General features: G+C 32.3%; 1 protein-coding gene across 1 annotated transcript; it reads left to right on the plus strand.

Moving 5' to 3' along the window:
- The first annotated feature begins 12,124 nt into the window (after positions 1-12,124).
- On the plus strand, positions 12,125-14,059 carry LOC121210831 (allene oxide synthase 3). Its single transcript, XM_041082521.1, has one exon. The coding sequence runs from the start codon at positions 12,225-12,227 to the stop codon at positions 13,686-13,688; it is 1,464 nt and encodes a 487-aa protein (XP_040938455.1). The 5' UTR covers positions 12,125-12,224; the 3' UTR covers positions 13,689-14,059.
- Positions 14,060-17,720: the final 3,661 nt, after the last annotated feature.

The following is a 17,720-nucleotide window of genomic DNA, read 5'->3' on the forward strand; positions in this document are numbered from 1 at the left end:
AAATTAATATATGTCATTTTGTGTCATAAAATATTTAGGAATAAAGAATAATAAGAATAACAAAAGGGAAGTAAAGGAAGGTTTTTGTTCATTCTTGGTTCTTCATAGCCAAAAATTGAGAGAGAAAATAGGGGAGGAAACCCTTGAATATTCGGTCACTAGGAGGAAAATTGAAGGTAAGTTCTTGGTACTTTGCTTCTATTTTGATGTTCATGGGTTCTTCTTGATTATACCTTAACTCATGAAGCATATTTTTTATTTTTGGTTGTGTTGTGAGCATTCGGTCATGAATTGAAATGAGGGAAATGGTTGTTGTTTCATGTTCTTTTGATGAATAATGGAAGATAGGTGAAGTTGAGCCAAGCAAATGAGCATGCATGTGCCTTAGATGCTAAGGGGGAAAATCGGCTAACATGTTGTGTGTGAACTTGGATAATATTGAGTAATGTTTGTGCTTTAAAATGATGAAATGACATTTATGCTTAAGTGAAATTATAGGTATGTGATGATGGATTTGTGATATGCATGTTTAAATAACATGCATGCAAGGTATGTGTGAAAGAGTGATTTGGTAATAAATCTGCTTGGGACAGCAGCAGTAATGTGATTTTGGAAAATCACCATAAATTGTGGGAGATGAGTTAGAAGCATAATAAGTTATATAATTAAAGCTTAATGAGTCTAGTTTCTTATAAAAGAAACCGTGTAAACAAAAGCATTTCCGATAATGAGATATTTGAAGTGATGTGGGACAGGGTCAGAATGACTTCTAGATCCTCTGTTCTGTTTATATAAAATCATTATAAATTGTACACAAATGGTCCTAAGATGAAATTTATATTCTTAGACTCCTTAATGAGTCTAGTTTCAAATGAAATAAACGAGAACATATTTTGAATTCTGTACAATGAGAAATTTGATTCATAGTGAAGAGTGGTCAGATTAGTCAAATAGTGAAACAAGGGAAACTTTAAGAAAAATCTGGTATTGATTGGCCAAACAAAAAATTCTGAAAATTTTATGGATAAAATATATATGAGTCTATTTTCAGAGAAAATTAACAACACTTGATTTGGAGTTTCGTAGCTCTAGTTATAAATGATTTAGTGACTGTTGCTTAGGAAGACAGCTTGCAGTGGAATTATGATTATGTGGTAAACATTGACAAAAAAAAATTTGTTAATGAGTTGCTTATTGATTTCTTATAAGTTTACTACGGTTAGTAGGTGTGAAAGTCGAATGTATATATATATTATATTTTGAAAGTGATGCTTGAATAGTTGAATAATGACTAGTTTAAAATCTTTGAATTTAAGCTCAAGAGCATAGAGGGGCAAATTCGGATAAGGGAAAAGAGAAAGTAATCGAATAGCCGTTGTAATCGTTCGGCAACCTTCAAGGTAAGTTCTTAAGTGTTTAAGCTTGATTCCCTTTTATATGCCTAAGAGTTAAATTAATATGGCAAGGAGAATGTAAATTTTATTTGGTTAATGTGCCGAATATGTAATGATTTAAGGTTATAAGCCGATTATGACTATTATGCTTAAGTTGAATTGGATTTGGAAATTTGATGCACTAAATGAGTGTTACAATGAATAAACTATGCCGTATATGTGGTGTATCACGATTTGTGATTATTAAATATCTAAAGGAAACCATGATGTGTATAAAATTATTATTATTAGTCCTTTGTGGTAGCCGAATATGGCTTGGCACTAAAGTGATTAAATGTGAACTTCGATGAGGTAAACTGTTAAGAGTGTGGTGCTATAAGACTATGGGCTAATACGATATGTGGATTCGTTCCGTAAAGTAAATTATTCAGGTACGAACAACCTAATTAAGTAAATGTGAATTAAATGAATTTGATGATTGGTGTGAATCGAAATGTAAATGATAGTGTTCATATGAAGCTTATATCCGAATGTAGCAAATGACTACTAATGTGATATGTTGAATGAGATGTGTTAATATATGATTAAATATGCATGATATTTGATGTGTATCCGGGCTTAAAGATCCGCAGGCTATATGCTAGAATTATATCCGGGTTAAATCCCGCAGGCTTCGTGCTGGTATTATATCAGGGTTAAATCCCGCAAGCCTAGTGCTGGTATTATATCTAAGTTTAAAGTCCCGTAGGCTTCGTGTTGGTGTTATTTTCGGGTTTTATACCTCGCAGGCCAAGCGTTAGTGAATTTGATAAAGTATATGACTACGAGATCCTACCTTAAGATGATAAATTGAACTCGTATTACACATTAAGTGATTCTGGTATGTGATACATATATATATTATATGTGAGATTGATCTGACGGGTGAGAAGCATATGAAAAGATGTTGTAAATTCATATGTATATTTGTATATGTGTGCATTCAGTTATTATGTAAAGTTACAAGATAGTTTTCGATATGCCATTTAACTATGAATGTTGAAAGTAAGTGTGGGTAAGAAATGATACACTAGTGAAATTTGAAAGAATTAAAGTTAACCCGGAAGCTTGTAAATACTATGTTTATATGAGTTTGAGTATAAACGGAGTAAAATGATATGTGTTTGTGCATAATCGGCCAAATAGTATTGTACTCAGAAAGTGTTATGTGATTTCGAACATTTGGTTTGTTTTTAAGTTCAACTGTTTAAATTGCTTAAGACTTACTAAGCTTATGAAAGCTTACTTTGAATGTTATGTTTCTCTGTTTATTTTTGTAGATCGTTGACTCTTACTATTAGCTCGGAGATCGTCAGCACTTCGTCACACTATCTACTATTGTAGTAATCATGTGATTTGGACTTAGCTTATGGCATGTATAGGATAGACTATAAGTAGAATGATATTTTGACTATTGTATATAAGCCATGCGAATATGGCATCTTATGGAAGTTTACTTTTATAAGTTTTAAATTCGATCTTTGTTTGTGTCTATTAGTTATATAAATAAATGATCTTTTATTTAAGAAAGGGTTCAAAATTTTGCTGTTCTGATCCGATTCCTAATTTCTGGTAACGTCTTGTCCTATTTCGGCGACGGTTAGGGATAAGGGTGTTACATTTTTATTGGTATCAGAGCTACGGTTTAGTCGATTCTAGGACTAACGTAGCACGTGTGAGTCTAGCTATACATGTCATAAAGTGATAAAATGATAGTGTGATGATTTTTGACAGTTAAAATGTGTTTTTTGTAATATAATGAATTCCGATCCCGATCAAGCTATAGCAGATGGTATTGAGAGGATTGAAACATGCTTATGATGTGTCAAAATTGAAAAAGGTATGAATAGAAGTATGATATATATTTGAAGTATTGAAATGCAAAGTAATTTTGCTGAAAGTGTTATGAAATAAATTTGGAAAAGTATATTAGGATAATAGTGATGTATATTATATGCATGAGAAGTTATATTTTGGTTCAGGATTTTATGTAAATGGGCGAAATATATACATATATATGTCATCTATTAGAGATGGAATTGCTGTGTAGTTTATGCTTTGTTAATGCTATATATGATGTTATGTTTTAAATATGTGAATGAGAACTTTGAAGAGAAAATAATGTATTTGGAATGAGCATACATGTAAATGATATCTATGATATAATGTCAAGGTGTATATGATATGTATATATTGAAACGAAGTAAGTGAATTACAAATATGATATGCTATATGAAATGTACTAAAATGTGAATAAATATGCATGAAACTCGGTGATGTGTATTCGGGCCTTCGTGCCTAGCAGGCTTCGCGCCGGTGATGTGTATCGGGCCTTCGTACCTAGCAGGCTTCGTGCCGGTGATGTGTATTCGGGCCTTCGTGCCTAGCAGGCTTCGTGTCAGTGATGTGTATTCGGGTCTTCGTGCCTAGCAGGCTTAATGCCGGTGATTCGAGCAAGGTTTAAGTGTTCATTACTATATGAATTCAAAGTTAAATGAAAGAATACATTTAAAGTGTACATATATGATGTTTTATAGACTTGGTTAAGTCATTTCAATGTGTAATAACGAATGAATATGAGCATTATGTGTACGAATGATTAGAGGCACTGTGTGTGCAAATTCCTTTAACCGAGCACTATGTGTGCGAGATCGGTAATTGAGGCACTGTGTGTGCGAATTCCTTTAACCAAGCACTATGTGTGCGAGATCGATAATTGAGGCATTGTGTGTGCGAGTTCTTCAACCGAGCACTATGTGTGCGAGATCGGTCAGTGGGCACTAAGTGTGTAAAATGAGATTCATGTGAGACCTCGTCTGGGACGAAGGCATTGATTTGAGATGTTGTGTAAGACCATGTCTAGGACATGGCATCGACTCGATATGTGATAACATGTAAGACCATGGTTGGACTATGGCTTAAAGTAAACGACATACTCAGACAAGTACGACGCTCTTTAAATTGACAAATGTTACGAAGTAGAATTGAAGTTAGATGTTGAATTTTAATTAGATACTGATATTCAGTATTTGAGTTTGAATTGGGGATTAATAGATATAAATTGATGATTGATTATTGTTTCGGCTGTAATTTTGTTATAAGTGGATACGAAAAAAAAAGTGGTGGATATGTTGTTAAGGAATGGATTTATGTTATATGTACACTTAAGTGCTTAGTTGAAAATGTGTTATGGATTTAGTCTATGAGATTCTCGGTATATGAAGTTATATGTGCTATTGCTGAATGGACACTATTTTGTTAATCTTGTTCAAGAAATTATTTTGATTAAGTTCCGACATTCGAAAGTTTGTAAGAATTTTGATGAATGCTGATAATTTTGGATATACAAGTTATGCGCTAGAATAAATCTCATGCCAGCGTATTATATTAGGCTTTATGCCTATTCAACTGTATACGGGTAACGTTAACTATGATTGAATGTGATAAATGAACTAAATGTTTAGGTACGTGGAAGTTGACTTTTCTTTTGGAAATGAGTTAAGTTGAATATTGAAATGTGATAAAGTTATAAAGGATATTCATTGGGATGTTTGAGAATATGTACTTTCGGCCAGGTTACAGCTTATACATGAATGAAAATGTGGGTTATGAATATGTGAGTTGATGTTATGTATTATACATGTTAATATGTGATTTATATGTGTTTGAAATGCAAGTATAAATTCAATTAAGTGATTATTGCTTATGAAATCAAGAAAATGCGATGGATGTGTATACTTGTAGAAATGTTTATGTATTTGTTTTAAGATAAGACAATGATTTTATAGATCGATGTGAAAGCAGTAATGAATTACAATTGTTATTGATGAGCTAATGTGTATATGGACATAATTCAATAAGAGGACGTTATCCTAACCTAGTCGCTACTAAGATTTTCGGGGACAAAAATCCCTAAGGGGGAGAGTTGTGACAGCCCTAATTTGACCCTAGTCGGGAAGTGGTTTCGGGACCACAAAATTGAGTCACAAAAATAATTAAATGTTATATTCTGTGATTATTACATGTGAAAGTGCATGTGTGAAAATTTCATGCTTTGATTTTTCCATTTGTGAGTGAAATTATGAAATAGGACTTATGTGAAAATTTCTGAAAATGCTATAGGCTAATTTGTAGTGGCCAAATAAATAGTAGTGCAAAATAGGAGGATTTGCATGTCAAACCTCCCATTTTATGTGTAGTGGCCAGCCAAGGTGATGGGTATTAGATAATATATGTATTTTAGCATTATAATAGTTATAATGGATGATTGTCATGATGAACAACATGTGCAAATTTTTTATTGAAGTTATGACATAGGTATGGCACAAATTAATATATGCCATTTTGTGTCATAAAATATTTAGGAATAAAGAATAATAAGAATAACAAAAGGGAAGTAAAGGAAGGTTTTTGTTCATTCTTGGTTCTTCATAGCCAAAAATTGAGAGAGCAAATAGGGGAGGAAACCCTTGAATATTCGGTCACTAGGAGGAGGAAAATTGAAGGTAAGTTCTTGGTACTTTGCTTCTATTTTGATGTTCATGGGTTCTTCTTGATTATACCTTAACTCATGAAGCATATTTTTTATTTTTGGTTGTGTTGTGAGCATTCGGTCATGAATTGAAATGAGGGAAATGGTTGTTGTTTCATGTTCTTTTGATGAATAATGGAAGATAGGTGAAGTTGAGCCAAGCAAATGAGCATGCATGTGCCTTAGATGCTAAGGGGGAAAATCGGCTAACATGTTGTGTGTGAACTTGGATAATATTGAGTAATGTTTGTGCTTTAAAATGATGAAATGGCGTTTATGCTTAAGTGAAATTATAGGTATGTGATGATGGATTTGTGATATGCATGTTTAAATAACATGCATGCAAGGTATGTGTGAAAGAGTGATTTGGTAATAAATCTGCTTGGGACAGCAGCAGTAACGTGATTTTGGAAAATCACCATAAATTGTGGGAGATGAGTTAGAGCATAATAAATTATATAATTAAATCTCAATGAGTCTAGTTTCTTATAAAAGAAACCGTGTAAACAAAATAATTTCCGATAATGAGATATTTGAAGTGATGTGGGACAGGGTCAGAATGACTTCTAGATCCTCTGTTCTGTTTTTATAAAATCATTATAAATTGTACAAAAATGGTCCTAAGATGAAATTTATATTCTTAGACTCCTTAATGAGTCTAGTTTCAAATGAAATAAACGAGAACATATTTTGAATTCTGTATAATGAGAAATTTGATTCATAGTGAAGAGTGGTCAGATTAGTCAAATAGTGAAACAAGGGAAATTTTAAGAAAAATCTGGTATTGATCGGCCAAACAAAAAATTTTGAAAATTTTATGGATAAAATATATATGAGTCTATTTTCAGAGAAAATTAACAACACTTGATTTGGAGTTTCTTAGCTCTAGTTATAAATGATTTAGTGACTGTTGCTCAGGAAGACAGCTTGCAGTGGAATTATGATTATGTGGTAAACATTGACAAAAAAATTTTGTTAATGAGTTGCTTATTGATTTCTTATAAGTTTACTACGATCAGTAGGTGTGAAAGTCGAATGTATATATATATATATATATTATATTTTGAAAGTGATGCTTGAATAGTTGAATAATGACTAGTTTAAAATCTTTGAATTTAAGCTCAAGAGCATAGAGGGGCAAATTCGGATAAGGGAAAAGAGAAAGTAATTGAATAGCCGTTGTAATCGTTCGGCAACCTTCAAGGTAAGTTCTTAAGTGTTTAAGCTTGATTCCCTTTTATATGCCTAAGAGTTAAATTAATATGGCAAGGAGAATGTAAATTTTATTTGGTTAATGTGCCGAATATGTAATGATTTAAGGCTATAAGCCGATTATGACTATTATGCTTAAGTTGAATTGGATTTGGAAATTTGATGCACTAAATGAGTGGTACAATGAATAAACTATGCCGTATATGTGGTGTATCACGATTTGTGATTATTAAATATCTAAAGGAAACCATGATGTGTATAAAATTATTATTAGTCCTTTGTGGTAGCCGAATATGGCTTGGCACTAAAGTGATTAAATGTGAACTTCGATGAGGTAAACTGTTAAGAGTGTGGTGCTATAAGACTATGGGCTAATACGATATGTGGATTCGTTCCGTAAAGTAAATTATTCAGGTACGAACAACCTAATTAAGTAAATGTGAATTAAATGAATTTGATGATTGGTGTGAATCGAAATGTAAATGATAGTGTTCATATGAAGCTTATATCCGAATGTAGCAAATGACTACTAATGTGATATGTTGAATGAGATGTGTTAATATATGATTAAATATGCATGATATTTGATGTGTATCCGGGCTTAAAGATCCGCAGGCTATATGCTAGAATTATATCCGGGTTAAATCCCGCAGGCTTCGTGCTGGTATTATATCAGGGTTAAATCCCGCAGGCCTAGTGCTGGTATTATATCTAAGTTTAAAGTCCCGTAGGCTTCGTGTTGGTGTTATTTTCGGGTTTTATACCTCGCAGGCCAAGCGTTAGTGAATTTGATAAAGTATATGACTACGAGATCCTACCTTAAGATGATAAATTGAACTCGTATTACACATTAAGTGATTCTGGTATGTGATACATATATATATTATATGTGAGATTGATCTGACGGGTGAGAAGCATATGAAAAGATGTTGTAAATTCATATGTATATTTGTATATGTGTGCATTCAGTTATTATGTAAAGTTACAAGATAGTTTTCGATATGTCATTTAACTATGAATGTTGAAAGTAAGTGTGGGTAAGAAATGATACACTAGTGAAATTTGAAAGAATTAAAGTTAATCCGGAAGCTTGTAAATACTATGTTCATATGAGTTTGAGTATAAACGGAGTAAAATGATATGTGTTTGTGCATAATCGGCTAAATAGTATTGTACTCAGAAAGTGTTATGTGATTTCGAACATTTGGTTTGTTTTTAAGTTCAACTGTTTAAATTGCTTAAGACTTACTAAGCTTATGAAAGCTTACTTTGAATGTTATGTTTCTCTATTTATTTTTGTAGATCGCTGACTCTTACTATTAGCTCGGGGATCGTCAGCACTTTGTCACACTATCTACTATTGTAGTAATCATGTGATTTGGACTTAGCTTATGGCATGTATAGGATAGACTATAAGTAGAATGATATTTTGACTATTGTATATAAGCCATGCGAATATGGCATCTTATGGAAGTTTACTTTTATAAGTTTTAAATTCGATCTTTGTTTGTGTCTATTAGTTATATAAATAAATGATCTTTTATTTAAGAAAGGGTTCAAAATTTTACCATTCTGATCCGATTCCTAATTTCTGGTAACGTCTCGTCCTATTCCGGCGACGGTTACGGGATATGGGTGTTACAAGAATAAAGATATTTTCTAAAAAAATAACTAATCTCGCAAAGTAACCAAAAATATATCGTCGCTTCGCTCACGCAAAGACTCGAACATGAGCCAAAAAGTAGGCAAATGCTTAACCAGTGAACTAGCATGCTAATTCTTGACACAAAAGACACTGAATTAAACTTTAAAAAAGTAACCTAAGCTAAGGTTCAAATAAAGAAATTAACAAATTCCAAAATTAACGCGACTCAAACCTCATATCATAAGTAAGCAAACAGAACACACAACCACAAAAACAGACATACATTCATTGACACAACTTAACATGAAAACTCAAATTTTGGGGCGTTATAGCCCGTGTGCGGCACACGCTCATGTGGTTCATAAACCACCTCAAAATCTGTTGCAAAACACAAAATTCAATAGCAAGTCAACCTCTAATTACATGTGTTTAGGAAACACACCTGAAAGACTATTCCCACACACTTACGACCAACCGAAACACATCAATTAAACCGATCTGAAAACCACATACCCAAGTAGCATCAGCATCTCTAATCACTCCTCCTATCAATACAGACAAACCATTCCTTGACACAGTCGCATCTATGTTAAGTTCCATCCATCATCTCTCTGGTGGCGACCAATGGGACCTCGTAACCAATGGATTTGGAGTAACCAATTCCGAACCAGTCTGATTATAACTTCTTGCCCAAGTAAACCCTGTATCCACAAGGCCTTGCATACAATTTTCCTTAATAACCAACATAAAATGGATAATAAAGTTTGCCAAGCAAGATCATCTCTGCCACAGTTCCCTTCATCCCGTAGATTCCAAACTAGCCATACTTGAAGTGATATAAGGAAAAACATACCATGCGCATCGTGTGAGACTACTTTTCACCAAACAAATTTTGAGAACGAACAATCCCAAATACCATGCAAACTCGATTCTAAAACATTGTCGCACCTCATATAATGTCTCTCGTTAGACATATACCTCCCTCCCCTCTCTTCATTTGTTATTAATCCATTCTGCTATAAAAGCCATATAAAGATCCGTGCCCTTTGAGGAGCTTTGGACTTCCAAATCAAGTTCCAAAATTTAGAAGACTCAGAACTGATGAAGGTTCGTGTAAGTCTCAGAACTGGAAAAATTATATTTTGCCATCGATTTCCAAGCTAATTGATTCAGTCTAGCCTCAGCAGATGGTGGTAAGATAGACGGCGAGGAAATTGTTAGACACCAAATAACTTATGGTTAAATGGTTTTGGTAAAGAATATATAAAGAAAATGTATTAAATAACAAATTTATCATTAGATTAAAATTATATATTTTATTATATTATTTTAATATATTAATTTTTGTTATAAATTCATTATATTTATTAATAAAATGTATTATGCTAGTAAATTATTTTAAATACATTTAGAATTCTTATAAATTAAACCTTAAAATTTAAGCAAAAAAATTAAAAGAAAATTGTGATAATTATAGTGAGAATTTTTAAATTGAGAACCATGAGAATCAAAATAACTTTAGCCATTAGATCAAAATAAATTATTTTAAGCTCTAGATTTTATATTTAACTTACCTCATTAAAATAAAAACAACACCACCTAATATTTTCTTTTTTTTTCTTCTTTTCATCTTACAATTAGTCTTTTTTTTTTGAAATGTCTTAGAGTTAAAAAAAGGGGATAATCTTTAATTTCAATTTTAAATTTTTTTGAGAAAGAAATTGGAATAGAAATTAAGAGATTAAATTAATCAATTTAGGTATTAGATATTTGTTTTCTTGATTGAGAAACTTGGTAGACCATTTCACTTTAAAATTTTTGAGATTTTTTAGAATTGGGCGACCAACAAGTGTTGAATCTAGTGGTACGATACATTGCATTCTTAAGGGAGAGCGCAAATTTAAACCTTGAAGACGACATTGTTGGGACAGCCTGCCACAAACCCCAAACATGGATTGTAAAATGGACATAAAAAATACCCAATAATTAAAATCTTGATGCATGCGTGTCCAAAATACATAGCCTTTTACATTTTTTTGAGATTATATAATAATGAATTTTCAATTTTAGTCCCCTATATATATATTTGGCTTTATACTTTAATTTTTTTACATAATTTGGTATTTCAACTATTTTAACATCATTGGTTAGTGTAAATGCTTTATTCTGATTAAAATATTAATGTAAACTTTTAAAAATTATTAACATTGTTAAAATTCTTAGTTAAATTTAAAGTCCATTACAATATTTTTTTTTTTGTTTACTTTTTTAGTTTCAATAAATCACGTCGGCAAATTTAATGATGTCAGCAACTGTACCTGAATTCTTAAGTATGAATAATAATCAAATTTATACAAATGTAAATTTGTTATTTTATTTCTCAAGTTTCTATTATAAAAAAATCAAATTCATACAAATGTAAATTTGTTATTTTATTTCTCAAGTTTCTATTATAAAAAAATTAACTATCAAACATGTTTTTATATTTTCATTATTAAAAACACATTTTTATTTCTATTTATCGAGTGATTTTTAAATTTTTAATAATTTAAAAAAGGAAATTATTTTATAAAAAATAAAAATAAAAAATATTTTGTAAAATCAAACAATACCTTGATTTTTATGAATCATAAAACCAACTTTCATTCATTAAAAAAACTATACTTTTGTGTGATGCTGAAAATTACATTAAATAAAAATGCACATGTCTTGATAAAAATATAAATTATACCCGTCACTGTTAGCTTTTTTTTTTAAATATTAAAATCGATAGAGTCGATGTAAGTAATCTCAAATAAAAATATAAATTATTAAGTGTCAAAATTTAAAAAATTATTTTAAAAGAAGTAAATTGAATGAGTCATAAAGGCCGAAGTGCTTCATTTGGATTATCCCAGCTGCTATCAATAAAATTTATAACGATATTCTTAGAGTCAGTAAATGAATAATTATAAATATTTTTAGAGTTAGTATATTGGTAATATAATTTTTTATTTTGTAAGTAATTTTGAAAAATTGATATATAGACATTTGTTAATATCTTGATTTTGTTTGAAGAATTTCTTTATTATTTTTTTATGTTTAGATTGTGATTTTTACCTTAAATAACCAAAAGTTAAAATAATATAATTGCTTTCAATTATTAATTAAATGTGTTGAATTTATAAAAGTTAAAGCGGTTGAATAATTTGGGTAATCCAAATAAATAATCCATGGCAAAATACAAATGCTGTCGTTCTCGAGCATGCATAAACAATGGGTAGGGTACTTTTATTCATTAGTACCATTCACACTTCATAGCTTTAGATTTCTGGAACCTGTAAATCATTTTCCAACTTCTATATATGCTATCATAGGCGTAGTTCTCCAAATTATTTATATGCCTCGTTTAAGCCCATAAACAATGTCTTCTTCTTCTTCTTCTTCTTCACTGCCGTCGACAAAGCTGCCGGTGAAACCAATTCCCGGTGACTATGGCCCTCATTTCTTTGGTCCAATTCGAGATCGATTAGCATACTTTTACAATGAAGGCAGGGACAAGTTCTTTGCGAATCGAATCCAAAAATACCAATCCACGGTCTTCAAAACTAATATGCCTCCCGGACCTCCAATTGCCTCTTGCTCTTACGTTATTTGTCTTCTCGATGCTATCTCCTTCTCTGTCCTTTTCGACGCTTCGAAAGTCGAAAAACGTGATGTTCTTGACGGTACTTTCTTGCCTTCCCTGGCCTACACCGGTGGCCATCGTGTATGTGCCTACCTCGATCCTTCCGAGCCAAAGCATTCATCTTTAAAGTCCTTCTTTTTATCTACTCTCGCAGCCCGTCATCATAAGTTCATACCATTCTTCCAAATAGACTTGTCAGAGCTTTTTAACGAGCTTGAAGCTCAGATTTCTACCAAAAAAGAAGCTTATTTTAACACCCTGAGCGATACCATGTCATTCAACTACGTTTTTCGCCTGTTCTGTAACAAAAACCCTAGTGAAACAAAGATAGGTTCTCAAGGACCAAAACTTGTTGACAAATGGTTGTTGTTTCAGCTTGCACCACTTGGATCACTAGGGTTATCACCCAAAATTCTAGGTTATTTCGAAGATATTTTGTTACGTACATTTAGTTTCCCATTTTTTCTCGTTAAATCTGATTACAAAAAGTTGTACGATGTGTTTTATGAGTTCGGAAGCTCGGTGTTGGATGAAGCTCAAAATGAATTTGGGATTGAAAGAGACGAAGCTTGCCATAACCTGATTTTCCTTGCCGCCTTTAATGCTTATGGTGGCATGAAAGTCCTATTCCCAGGGTTGATCAAGTGGGTTGCATTAGCCGGACAAACGTTACACCAGAGACTAGCTGATGAAATCAGGGCCGTCATCAAGGCTGAAGGTGGGGTCACTTTATCTGCTTTGAACAAGATGGTTTTGGCCAAATCGGTGGTCTATGAATACCTAAGGATCGATCCGCCAGTTCCATTCCAATACGGTAAAGCTAAGGTTGATTTGGTAGTTGAAAGCCACGATGTAGCCTTTGAGATAAAGAAAGGCGAGATGATATTTGGGTATCAGCCATTTGCAACTAAAGATCCTAAGATTTTTGTGAACCCTGAGGAGTTTGTGGCTGATAGATTTGCTGGGGAAGAAGGAGAGAAACTTTTGAAGTATGTATATTGGTCGAATGAGCGTGAGACGGAGGATTCCACGGCGGATAACAAGGCTTGTGCCGGGAAAAATCTGGTGGTGTTGTTGTGTAGAGTGTTGTTGGTAGAGCTTTTCCTTCGTTATGACACGTTCCAAGTTGAGGCTGGTACATTTATGTTCGCTCCATCTGTGACGTTCAAGTCTTTGACTAAAGCCTCATCAAGTACTTGACTGCCCATGACTGAAATTTAGTTGCTTGTGAAGGGTGTTTAATTTGATTTACCATCTTGTTCTGTAAATTTCATTTGAAGTCCTTTCCTTTGTGGTGCTAGCAATGGAGAAATGATTGAGCCAAGAAATCATGTGATGGAAAAAAAAAAAAAAAAAGAGATTTTTGCAACAAGCAAATGGGCATGGAGTACTAGAAGATGGGGAATGAGTGACCCAAAATCCTTGTTTCATAAGTGGGGTTCATCGTACCAAGTTGTTATGTCTTTTCACTAGCTTCTTTTTTTATATATCTTTTCAGCTGTGTTTACAATAAGGATTTATAGAGTTGATAATGAGAATAAATGGGAAATAAAAGAAAAAAAGAAATTTAATTGATGGGTTTTTTTATTTATTATAATATGTTATGTTTTTATTCTAACTTTAGTAAGAATATGTTATGTTGTTACGTGTTCTTATATATATATAATATATATAAAATTGTGTTGTCAATTTAAGAGAATGTGGGTTCGAATGCGTTAAAATGCGTTATTTTCTTATTTATGGGTTGAGGAGGGGCTATTAGTAGTTTTAAATATTGTGTTAAAAATTTTTAACATAATTTTGAAAACAATTAGTTCCTAACTCTGTTACCAATTACATTTTGACAGTTGTTAATTACTTTTCAATGAGACATTCACATGTAATTATATAAACGTTGAATACAATATTCTTGAACTTCTAATTTACTTTTTAACTTGCATTCTTTTTTAATGAATGTATAGAATATGGGATGTTTTTTCGGTGAATAAAAAATATTATTATCCTAAATTACATGGAAAAAGATTGAGGGATATAAATACTTTTTCCTAGTTTATTTCAAGAAATTCTACTGCTTGTTTTGGAGAGGTCTCAAAATCCTCTTTTTTTTTTTTTGCAAAAGTCAATTTGATTAAATAATTCGCACTTTGATTATGTTTTCTAAGGATGTATCTTAATATCCATTTACCTTCTTGAGACAATATATAGTGTATTCTTTTGATCATCCCAAAATTTGAAGTCTTTCAAACACTTCCATGTATGGCTTTAACAACCTCCAAGCTATTCGATTGGATTATCACCCTGTCATGGCCTCTTTGTTGGATGAGTTTTAGGCCATCTAAAATGCCCCAAAAATTTGCGTAAAAAATCTAACATTTCCCTATAAATCAATTATATCCAACGACCCAATCTCGATTCTCATCACGCATAACTCCTTGATTCCAATTGAACAACACCATTTTTAAATTTCAATTAGGTAACCATTTAAAAATAATAATTACTTGCCAAGGGGGCACAAATATATTAAATGATTATGCATATATTCAAGGTTACCAATTATAAGAAACATGGAAGTAACATTACCTTGATTTATAAAAAAAATTCAAAGGAGATAAAGCTTGGGAATTATAGAAAATCAATTATATTGAAGTATAAAAAATGTCACGGTTAAATCCTTTGAAACCGATTTAATAGTAGAAATATTGAATTAAGTGCACCCTTTTCTTAGCCTATAAATAGAGAGTTTGGCATCAGAATTAGAATTGGTTGTTGAAGAGCCCAAGCAATATTTTCAAACTATCACATCGGTTTCCTTAGGTTGTTGCTTTTTGTAAAAAATTAAAATATTATTTTAAAAAATTGAACAACAGAAATGAATTAGATAAAAGGAAAATTTATTATTATTTTGCTTATTTTAAGAATTTGTATAAAAATTTATTTACATTTTCTTAGTAAATTTCATTACAACTAATATCTTATTTACATGTTACAGCATAAATTAAATTAATATTGCATTCAAAATTGATTAGCTAATTTTTTTTTTAGCCATTGTTTTAAAACCGATCTTATAAAATATTTAAATTCAATTTTATATAAACATTGACTTATTTAAATAAATTTATATAATAATTATTATTATATTTTTCATATTAATATAGATTACATCTTTTTAATCATTACTAAAAAAGGGCATAGTTCAACAAATTTAATTCATATATAATCATTATTAATTTTTCTAAAATAAAAGATATCATAAATTTTATTAACTAAGTTATTATCATTATAACAAAAAAATACTAATCTATCTTATTTTGTTAGAATTATGTGACCCAAATTCTAAGAGATTGCTTGCAAGTCAAGTTAAACAAAAATATATTTTCTTTCTAGAAGATTTAGTATTTATTAGTATAATATATTTAGCATTTATTAGTATAGTTTATTTGACTTACTAATTTAGCCTATAAATAGGCTCCTTTACAATCTTAGAATTAAGAGACACCCATTAGATTAGAACTCATAACACATTCAGAGAATTTTGTGTTTACGTTTGAGGGTTCTTTGTTTTTCGGGTTTTCGGGGTTTAGTTTTTATCTCCATCTTTTGTACTCTTCATTCTTTTGCCATTATAGTAAAATTATCTTTGCCCGTGGTTTTTTATCCTCTTTTGAGGGGTTTTTCCACGTTAAATTTGTGTGTTCATCTTCTCAATTTCTTCTACTATTTTTACTTGTTCGTTGCTTAATCGGGACGATCCTAACAAGTGGTATTAGAGCTAGTTTAACTTTCATAGATCAGCCCGGTCAGAGATGGCAGCAACAAGGTTTGAAATTGAGAAGTTCGATGGTGAGACAAATTTCAATCTGTGGCAAGTTCGGATGATGGCAATTCTCGTTCAAAATGGCTTGAAAAAGGTTGTTACAGGGAAAAAGCCTGAGAATCTAAATCAAACAGAATGGGAAGAGCTTGATGAAAAGGCCCTGTCTGCAATCCAGTTGTGCCTCGCGAATACAGTATTGCAGGAGGTATTGATGGAGAAGACCTCATTCGCCTTGTGGAAAAGGTTAGAAACTCTTTATGCGACTAAGTCTCTGGCTAACCGTTTAGTGTTGAAACAACGTCTATTTACGTTTCGCATGAACGAAGGTGAGCTTCTTAAAGATCACATCAGTCAATTCATTACTCTTTTAAATGATTTAAAGAACGTTGAGGTTCATATTGACGATGAAGATCAAGCTATGCTATTATTGTGCTCTTTACCCTCTTTATACAAGTCTTTCAGGGAGACCCTGATTTATGGCAGAGACAAACTCTCGTTCGAAGATGTGAAGGGTCATTTGTTGAGTAGAGACAAACTCGACAATGAGTTTGATTTGAATAGCAAAGCAGATAGACAAGCTTCCGTTTTGGTAGCATCAAAGAAACGAGACAAAAGGTGTCGCTATTGCAAAAAGTTAGGTCACGTCAAAGCAGATTGTTATAAACTGCGAAATAAAAGAGCTGCTGAGAGTAACGAGGAAGATGTAGCTGGTGCTAATTTGGTCGATGAAGGCGGTGATGATTTCTTGTTAGTGTCAACGAGCGATAACTCCAAGCTTACGTCTGAGTGGATCCTAGATTCAGGATGTTCTTTCCACATGTGTCCCAATAGAGAATGGTTCTCCACATACAGTTCAGTTGAAGGTGGAGTTGTGCACATGGGAAACGATTCATCTAGTAAAATAATCGGTATTGGTACTGTTAAAATTAGGATACACGATGGGACGATTAGGACACTCTTTGATGTCAGGTATGTACCTGATTTACGAAAGAATCTCATCTCCTTGAGTATTTTAGAGTTGAAAGGATGCAGAATCAACATCGAGTCGAGCGACATTAAAGTATCTCGTGGAGCTCTCGTTTTGTTAAAAGGTAAAAGAACCGGCAGTCTTTATATTCTGGAAGGTTCTACAGTGACCGGTGAAATCGGACGTCCCTCGTCCGTTACGGAGTCAAAGTCAACTCATTTGAAGCAGAGGCAACTTGGTCATAGGAGGGAAAAAGGTATGACTGTTTCGTTGAAGAAAGGTTCTCTTTTAGATGCAGGTTTTGAAAAGTTAGGGCACTGTATTCGTGAAAATCAGACCCGGGTTAGTTTTGATTTGGCAGTGCACAAGTCGAAGGCTAGAAGTCTTCCAGCTTCTAAGCATAGATTCGACTCAGTTAATTCCCTGCATAGTTCAAGATAGGCCCGTGGCG

Source organism: Gossypium hirsutum, chromosome A12, assembly GCF_007990345.1.
Source record: "Gossypium hirsutum isolate 1008001.06 chromosome A12, Gossypium_hirsutum_v2.1, whole genome shotgun sequence".
In the NCBI taxonomy this organism is placed as follows: domain Eukaryota; kingdom Viridiplantae; phylum Streptophyta; class Magnoliopsida; order Malvales; family Malvaceae; genus Gossypium; species Gossypium hirsutum.

Coding starts and splice junctions, on each gene's coding strand:
- LOC121210831 (XM_041082521.1), top strand. CDS start 12,225: ATGTCTTCTTCTTCTTCTTCTTCTTCACTGCCGTCGACAAAGCTGCCG.